Genomic DNA, 9,813 nt, shown 5'->3' with positions numbered 1-9,813 from the left:
GTAACAAGGTTGAATTAAAGTAAATAAATAGAATTACAAAGTTTATCATGTGTCATTAGCAGGCTCCCTATCTAGTTGTTTAAGCAACAGTCAAAGCTATTGCGCTGCTAAATTATATATTATTGGTAAATAATATGAAAAAGCCATAATTCAATTAATGACTATGTTTTCTTGAAGCTACTGAAACTGCTGCTAAGGACTAGTGGAAGTCAACTGAGCTTATCATCAACTCCCTGAACGCTGATCATCAACAGTGAAGGATAAAACCAAAAGTAACAGGAGTTAATGTGTTAGAAGAAGTGGCCTTAATTCACCCTTGTTGGTTCAAGTGACTGCAAACAGTGACTGAGGGTGTCACCACACTGCAAAGAAGCGACACGTGCGCTCTGCACATATCACAGAACGTGCCCTCAGCACCGCAGAGAAACGAGGTTTTCTGTCAGATCTTCACCACCACCCTGTGGCCACAGCGAAATATTGCAAGAATTGAGTTGCCCTGGCTTGAACCTGGGACATCGTGTCCACCGCCCTCTGAGGAAAAGGAAGGACCATGTGCAGCAATTCGCTGCTCTACTCGACTGAACTTCTATAGCCAAATTACGCTCGCTGCTATGCTGAGAAGAAGAAACGAGAGCCACAATGAATAATTCTTTCCTCTTTACCCATTAAGCAGCATCTGAAATTTTCTGTCTGCTTAGCCTCAGCCTCCTTTCTCATTTAAAAGTTTGAGTCATTAAAAAACAGCCCATCCTGCCAGTTAGGATTAACATCATTTATTACTTACCTATATCTTGATGGACTCTGCAGTTAGTCTGGTTCGATGCATTTTAACAGACAACCAAGAAAACTGCTGTAGAAACAGCCTTAAAGACCGAAGTTTCATTGAGCTGCTTTTTAGTGCCTTGTTTCATCACAGAATAATGATTTGAAAATAATTACATAGGAGCAAGAGTTCATCATTTGCTCTTAAAAAACATTGCATCTGGAAGGCGGGAGATGCAGGGGTTTTTAGATTGATTCCTGTGCTAATTACCTTTGTTAGGAGATTGAATATGACAGCAGTGACTATGATGGTTAATTAGATATACCTGACCTTATTAGCAGAGCAGTTTGTAGACATTACAATTTCCAGTAATTCAGTATTTCTAAATCTGGGTGTGCTTATAGGAAGGGGCCATGGTGCACCTGGGGCTCCTCCTTTCCCCTTAAGCAGTTTCAGCTTTCCTGAAAAAAAACCCCTGGGAGAAACAGTTGATAAATCCTACATCACCTTGTGTTTGGAGAGAAAGACAGCCCTTGAAGTGTAGTGGTACTCCTTCCTCTGCCCTCTCAGCTCTGCTCTCCTGAACCTCACTGACATGACTCCAGTGATGTAGATGGACGCCTTCCAACCTCTGCTTGTCCACAGGGTGGTTTGACTGCCATTGCATGTGTCCCACTCCGAATGCTTAAAACATTAAAATGACTCAGATAAATCTTGTCCAGGTGTCAATCACACACACACACACACACACCAAGAGGCACAACAGAAATGTAGGCTGAAATGATGCAATGTAAACAGAGGGAAGGAGAGATGGATGCGGGTCACCTGTCTGGTGCAACCTGCTGTAGCTGCCAGCAGAGACATTTGGGAATGCCACATGGAGTCTACAAAGGAGATGTAGGTGGAAACACATATACACACAAACACACACACACACATCTGTTTTTTAAAATCAGAGCCTAAATACCTAATAGTGGCAGTACATGAGTTCTCAGCCCAGGCACTGGACAAATTCTGATTGCAGTGAACTAAACAGAGATTTAAGATTAACAAAAAAAGTATTGCACTGACAGTTTATATGGTTTTATCACATTCTCACAATTACATATCCTCTAGATAGTTAGAGTAACTAGATTTTGTAAAGCATTTATTTGTGTAAGGAGTATTTGTGTCCTTGTCCCTGTTACCAAGCACAGATCATTATGCAGCCTTTGGAAAAAACCTAAACAAACAACAACAACAACAAATCTAAGACAAGCAGTGCTAATTCTGTGCAAGCTAAAAGCTCCATCTGATAGATCAGCCCTCAAGGAACTTAAAAGCTGATAGTATGGAACAATCTACAGGATTTAGCCTGACTGCCCAAGCATGAAATAAAATGCACAAATGAGCTCACCCGGGCCAGATGAACCACAGGGTCCTTAGAAAGCCTATTGACTGCTGCATCCTACTCCAGTGCTTGCTTGGGGTATGTTTTTATGTTATCCAATCTACCTCACTAAGTGCTCAAACTGCCTTTTACTTTAATGTTGGAGCACTCAACACACATCCCACCTCAGCAGCAACTGCCTTGGGAGGCTGCTTGAAAAACTCTCATCTTTGAGATGAACCAAGAAATAGAAAAGCCTGGATGTTGGAAAGAGGGATAAAGAATTAGCAAATCAACTACTGTGCAAGCATTTGAACTCGTCAAAACATTTATAATAACAAGATTTCAGCAAAGTATGTTATTTTGTAAAGCTGGTGTGTCTCAGCAAAACACAATTTTTGACACAGCCTGGAGCAGGAAGGACACAAGCATACCTTTCAGATGTGTCCCTCTGCCCTGTCAGAATACTGATACAAAAAATTTCCCTGAATCAGAGAAGTCAAATCCTGAGCTGTGTTGCTTCGTGCTCTATCAATCAGGCAGGAAAGACTGTTCACACACATGTGCAGAACATGCCTTTTGGGTGATTCCCTTTAAATGGTTTTACACTTGTTCCAATGAAAATGGAATTTAATCCTCCTTACCTGCACTGCAGACTACTTAACTCACCATCCTCTGTTAGCAGGAGCTTTATTAGCACAGAAGCAGCACCTGCATGTATTCCAAGGGGTACTGGGTGAATTCTCTGCCAGGACAAGGTAAAGCTCAGTAATCACAGGCTGAGACACCAGCAAGTATGGGCTTTGCCTAAACAATGAAGACTTCAATACCAGAACCAGGCTTAGGAGTTGTTTAAATGAACTCGTGCTGGGAAGTACTGAAGCTGTTACTGGGAAACCAAAAGAGGATGGTGTGACTTTTTTCTTTAAAATGCTACAGGAAATATGACACTTGATACATTTTTGCATCATGAAGGAAATTTTGTAGACAATAAAGAAAACCCCAACAATTTTAAAACTGCGCAATAAAGTTTTATAAGACATAGATGAGGAACTTCCACTTTGTATATTATTTAATTCAAACATGTACAATAAAAGAAAAATAATATGAATGTAAGTTTGTACTTATTTCCAGAAAATAAATTCATTTGACAAACAATGTTCAAAGAGTAAATAAACCTTGCAATGCAGTTACTCCAGAACAAATGCACACCAAGCTACTGCAGTCCTATACGTTGTACTTCAGCTGTCAACAGCCAATTCCTCTGCTCTGCAGCCAGGACACTTCATTTACAATGTGTAACAGCACACACACGGGGTAAGATGCACAAAGCAATGTATGGAAGGTTCAATGTTACAAAACACTTACCAAAATAAAATATATATGCAAGTTATCCCTAGTATTTACAACAAAAAGTTTTAAATTAGAGATCGTTCAGAAGGCATCTCCTACATACAAATGCCACACATACAGGAAAAAAAAAAGCAGAAAGGCAGTCAAGAGAAAGGTACTGTGTTAGTTATGGCTAAAGACCTTTGGCTCCAAAATTGTGATATAATTATTTCCAAAAGACAACTAAAACGTGGAACATTTGAGAAGTCTGTCTTTGAACTCAGTTCTTACACTGACCACTAAAATTCAATGTGAAATTTAGCATGGCAAGAGCCACTTGTAAAACAATCTTATTATTTTATACATCAAATGCTCTGAGTTGGATGCAATTATGGTTTGGCATTTTCCTAACTCAGTGGGAATACATTTGAGGACAATTATATTTTACTGCATCTCATGCAAAAAGTCTGAGGTTATCTGCTCAGCAGGCCATCAGGAAGGCTCTGGCTGGGCTTTGTCGAAATGAGGCACAAATGTTCTTAGCAGTTGCCCTAGAATTTTTTATAGTAACTTAAAGCATGCAAGTGGAAAAGAACAGATGTTGCCATCACAGCTTTCTGATTATATATATATATATATATATATATGTATATATATATATATATATATGTAAGTTTTATTACCAGAAGGAGAATCGGGACAAAAGTTGCCAGAATTCAAACTTGTACATTTTAGTTGCAACTCCTTCCCAACTCCTTCCCACAGACTCTGAAGTGTGGGAAGTCCACAGTAAATATTTGTCTTAATTGTTGAATAATATAATTGTGTGTTTTCATTTCAATGTAATTTGTTTAAAAGACTATGGCATAGTATAAATTTGGCCTGTCTTACTATATTCGATCTTAAATCTGTTGCAAGGTCATACTGCGAATAAAGACAAAGGGAACATTACAAAACAACCATGTCTATATGAAGGGTAGTATATGTAAAACTGTCCTGAGTAATCTGCACCATGAAATATTTTCTTTTTAGCTCTTTGAAATTCACTTCTTGAGAAAAAACCATATGCAAACATTTCTGTTTGTTTTTAGGGCTAAGGCACCAGCACTAATACATGGGAAGAGCCTTCATGGGCACTGACATGCCAGAAGAAAGATCCCCAAACCTTTTTTTTGCAGCACTCTACAGAACCAAGCACTGGAAGGAAGTAGGTTTCAGCAAAGACACATGCAAGTGTGGATCTCATAATGTCTTCAGGTCCAGCTGGCAAAGTTTCTGGGTAAGCACTGCAATCCAACTTCAGTCTTCTTTTGCACTTAGAACAAGTCTTTCAAAATGTGATTATGAAAAACATCATCTTCACTCTCACCATACGTGCATCTCGTTGGTTTACAGGCCTGAACGTGGCAAGCACCCACAAAAATGGGTATGTAAGAAATGGAAAAGGCTTACTCATTTGAGGGGAAGGGCGTGCATCCATGCCTGCATTTGGAAGTCTGCTCCTATGTTTAAACTGAGCATTTAGAATTATCTATTTTAAAAAATCTGAGCAGCAATGGCTGGCTTAAACATCAAGAGAAATATACAAGCAGCTTCTTTCACTGACTTCCACATGCATTTTCTTTCAGCTGGATCATTACAAATGTCAGTGTGCACTTCCAGTTCTTAACTTGTTTAGGTTATCTCCCATTGCTATGGGAAAGCACAAGCAGTGAAGTTCACTATGCAGGGCACAATTTGGCTGAGCATACCAGACTTAGCCTTATTGCTGAGCTATATACACAAGGCATTTGAAATGTACAGTTGTCAAAAGATGTCATTTAAAATCAAAACCATGAACCTGGGCTTTGCGGAAGTGGCTACAAACTTGTGAAATCACAAACCCTGATTACTAGTGGGCTTCACAACACTGATGATAAATAAAAATATGGAGGTAACAATAGTTGTAGGAAGAAATACATCTTTAAAATAAGGCTTTTTTACATTGTTGTTAAAATGCCTAGCATTCAGCCCCTTGTTTGTTTTTCATATATTACAGACTCATGACAAAGCTGATTGTGCCCATTGTCAAAGAATACCCTTGGATCTATGCTAATCATCAGGTAATGCCCCTAATCAGCAGCATAGGATAAAGTATTGTAAAGACATTCATAGCAAATCAGTTCTGAAACATACTGGGTCTTTATTTCCTTCCATATTCCCAGCAGTCTTGTCATCCTTTATGAGACCAAGCGAGCAGAAATTATCAGTGCTACAAATATCAGGATCCTCTTTCTACCTGGTGGCTTTTTAGAAGTTATTCTCCCAGATCAACTTCATGCCATAGACGAACTGAAGCAATGCAAATCATGGATTGCTTATGCTGGCCAGAGCTGTCCTTAATCAAGTCAGGTTCTTCCCCTTCCAATGGAGACTGATGACACCAAGACAAAAATCCATCTCTGGTCCACACAATTTCTTTGTCCCTTCCAGTAAGGATTTATCTTTCTTTTTGAAGTTATTGGTCAAAACCCATTGTCAATTAACTGTGTACAAGAAGCATGGATCCAGACCACTTCAATACATTTACATTACTATTTATTAATTTTCTAAGTCCAGCTATATGAATAAAAAGCATGAGACCTATGTAACATAGCCAGCAGTCACCATGTACTGTCTCAACTCTGATTTTGTACATTCACATTATCTCTGTGAGAAAATAAAAATGTGTTTTTTACACAGAGAAATAAGCATATTGGAAATACAAAGAAGAGTCTCCCAGGTGAAGAAATGTGTGAAAAAGTGATATAAAAGCTCTACACTGAAGAGCGTACATGCATGCAATATATTGCTCTGATTGAAATTAATCAGAGATACCCTGGGCTGCTCTTGTTTCCACTTGTGTGCAATAAATGCACACATATCTTTACAGTCCATTTCACACTCTGTTCATGTTTCTATAGGACAGAATGAAATTTCCCTGTTCCAATCTGGAATATGGTAAGGCCTTGCGGGATGTTCTCCTGCCATTTGGCAATGTAATGAAAAAAGACAGGAAGGATTAGGGTTCACTAAATTCTGCAATAGCTGGCTAATCGCATGGGATATCTCCACCAGATTTTAATGGGTGTTCTGTGCTCAGTGCTCCAGAAGGAAGTAGAAAATTCTCCTAAGACTCCTTGCTGATACATCCCTAAGGAAAAATTCCTCCCTATCCAAAATTTGGCCATCAATACAAGGTTAAGAAAAATGAAATGTTACAATGACCTGCATGATTCCATCACTACTTCAACATAACTAAGAAACAGAGATCAAATACTGCTGTCTCTGAGTAACAGCAAGTCGTCTTTGTCAGAAGAGAGACTGCTCTTCATCAGCAATGCTGACACTTGGCAACGTGGACTTCAGAGCAGCCTCAACAAACTTCTTTCTTACCAAGACAAAGGCTGCATTCCTGGCTCAAGGGAACCCAAGGTTCTGCCTCCGAAACGAGAGATTTGCTGAGCTCAAGTAAGCTCGACTGTGTCTCCAAGGTCCTCCTCTGGAGTGAGTCTCCCTCTGTGCTGATGTCCTTTCAAGTCCTTGGCCTCTCACTTTTTAAAGGGAGTGAGTTTGTTGAAGGTATGCCAGAAGAGGGATGGCTTCCGCTTGGGCTCTGCCAGGGCAAAGACCTGCTGCTGTGGGACGCTGGTAGGCACGGTGATGTGTCGCTGGTGAAGGGGATGCAGGGTTTGGTGTGGAGGAGGCACAGGACACCCGTTATAGCTCACACCTGCAGAAGAACAGTTGGAGAAAGTGCCTGAGTCAGCCAGGGAAATTTAAGCACAGAGCCAGGGGACATGATGAATTTTGCCGTGATCTTGAATGACAGAACTACAAAGGGTCACCTTTCTGATGTTTGACTTTTTAATTGCTGCATTGATTTGGCTTAAGAAGACAACAATACCAATAAAAATAGTATTACAGAAATACCAAAAACAAGCAGCAGTTTCACACAGGTGGACTATATCGTTTGCACAAGTAAATCTTGGTATTTCAAAGAAATTACTTCATACAGCAGATACTAGTACTTCAGTCCACTCTCAGAGTAAGGCTGGGTAAAATACTGCTACCAACAAGAATGCTATTTCTTCAATTTGAAATATGTTTTTCTGGGTTAATGCTCTTAAGACTTTGAGCTTTGTGCATTCTGAACAGAATCTCCTAATCACAAACTTTAGCCAGTCCCCTGAAAATCCAGACAGGTTCTAGGGGTATCGATTGATTAATAAAGAGTAAATGCTTTAAGAATATTAATCCCAGGGAACAGACGACGGCGTAACATCAACTCCTTCACTCCCAAACTCAGACTTAAATCTTGTTCCACTTTCTTCTCAGCACACTAGAGATTTACCTGAGTTTGACTTTAAGATGGAAGAGGACAAAATCTGTTGTAATTTGTTTCTGTTGGGATTATTTTCTGAGAGAGGAAATTAATAAAAAAGCTATTTCCTGATAAACAAGCTTCTGGTCCATCCTTCCTTCTACAGGGATGCCAGAAGAAGCCATTTTGACTGTTACTGTAAATAATATAACAATGTAGCTTGCAAAAAGAATTTTAGGACATTTTAAAGGCGGCTCAGAATTGGTAAAGAAGAACAAGCGGTTTGAGTAAAAACAAAGGAAGGAATCGTAACACTCATTTCTAATTTAACCTATGCATCCAACTCCTCACAACCTTACCTGACCTCAAGTTTCTTCTCTAATATACAGAATACTGACTTGTCTGAAGAAGCTCAGGGAGCTGATTTAGCAGTTTACAAAGATATGGGAATTTAATATTAAAACACCAGTTAATGGCAATTATTTGGCTGCATGTAAACCACAAAAAATGTTTTTAAGAGACAAAAACTCAGTCACAGCCAGACTGTGCTTTCGTAATGAAAGGATCGATGGAACACAGTAAGAAGGTAACACAATTCTGAACACCCACCTTTAATTTTTCCTTGCCTTGACTTACGGGCATTCTGCATGGCTTGTTTCTTCTGGTTTTCTGAGATTTCCATACCTATGGTAAAGTGTAAATTAAGGCACTAGTACAAAACTACTGTATCTAATACTTGATTACATTAAATTAAATAAGTAAACTGTATCTTAAACAATTTTTAGTAAATCTTAGCAGCAATACACCTGAAGTTTTTAGAAGTATGTTTTATATTGTCATATGAACTTAAAGAGGGTTTTCCACAGGGATAATGACAGATAAGTCCAGATAACAAGAGATCTCAAAAAACATTTCTGAAATCTACAAGTCATCAAGTAATAGATCACAAATGCAGAATCCTTTTGTTTTTCACTCACTCTGAGCTAACCTGGGTAACAAACTGGAGTCACTGCTATTGCACTAGTACAAATTTGGGTGTCTTTCCCTTCACTCAGAGGAGAGTATCACAAAATCTGGCAGACACTGAAGCAGGCTGTGTTGTGGTTTTGGCTGCATCATTCTCGGGCTGGATCCCTCACTCAGGTTTCTCATGCACTGTTCACACACTCGTGTAACTTACATGAAGCGTGTGGGTAACCCTACACTATTTACTGTCGTGTGACAGGTATATGGCTGAGCTGTGGTGAGTACAGAGATGACAGACATCTGCTAGAAGGTGGCACCAGAGACTGGTGCTGTCTGGAGCCGAGGTAGAGGCACTCCAGTTTCCTCTCTCTGTGCACAACACAGTTGAGACACATGGAAATGTCACATTTGCACAAGGTGACAACAGGGTGTGCATGCTGTTTCATTTCATGCTGGGCATAAGGCTGCACTCATTCCACACATATGAACAGATAGAGCACAGAAGTTGTGGTTCAATGCCAGAATGAAGTGCCTACTTCAGTTCAATTTTGCATCTTCCCTCACTTCTCTGTATTTTTAAAACTCCCTTTGTTTTTTATCCTGAACTTACGAAAAAGTTATTACAAATCAGCCTATTAAAACATCCATAATTTTTGGGTAGCAGTTTATTTTATTCTGCAGGCATTGTTTTTGGTTTTTTTCTCTTATAGAAACACGGAAACAGATTTTAAAAAATGAAAGCAATTTCATCAAGAGAGATCAGACCACTTTCTTAGGGTTACCATTAGTGGTTTGGAGAAGGATTTTCTGGCTGTGGCCTTTTCTCTCATATATTCACAAAAGCTAAGAAAAGCTAGATATGGTTTGAGAGACAATGACTCACACCAAAGTGTCTTTGAAAATAGAAGTAAAATGCCATTTGCAGTCCTGAATTGAAAGAGTATTATTTGTTCTCTGAGTGGTCAGATTAGAGGCTTTGTGTATAGTCCAGCAAGATAGCTTACAAAATCAACAAGACAAATTTAAACCTGAGGTTGAGAA

General features: G+C 39.3%; 1 protein-coding gene across 4 annotated transcripts in view; it reads right to left on the bottom strand.

Annotated features, from left to right (window-relative positions):
* Nucleotides 1-3,141: 3,141 nt before the first annotated feature.
* Nucleotides 3,142-9,813, bottom strand: part of SPATA13 (spermatogenesis associated 13) — a 46,195-nt gene continuing 39,523 nt past the window's right edge. For all 4 annotated transcript variants that reach the window (XM_058847580.1, XM_058847589.1, XM_058847597.1 and 1 more), the window contains 2 exons: nucleotides 8,416-8,490; nucleotides 3,142-7,215 (listed from right to left, as the gene is read on the bottom strand). In XM_058847580.1, coding sequence (XP_058703563.1) covers nucleotides 7,034-7,215; nucleotides 8,416-8,490 — 257 coding nt within the window. In that variant the 3' untranslated portion in view covers nucleotides 3,142-7,033. The remainder of the gene's footprint in view (nucleotides 7,216-8,415; nucleotides 8,491-9,813) is intronic.

This window comes from Poecile atricapillus, chromosome 1, assembly GCF_030490865.1.
Source record: "Poecile atricapillus isolate bPoeAtr1 chromosome 1, bPoeAtr1.hap1, whole genome shotgun sequence".
Lineage (NCBI taxonomy): Eukaryota > Metazoa > Chordata > Aves > Passeriformes > Paridae > Poecile > Poecile atricapillus.
The sequence above is the reverse complement of the archived record's forward strand: the minus strand, read 5'-3'. Positions and strand labels throughout refer to the sequence as shown.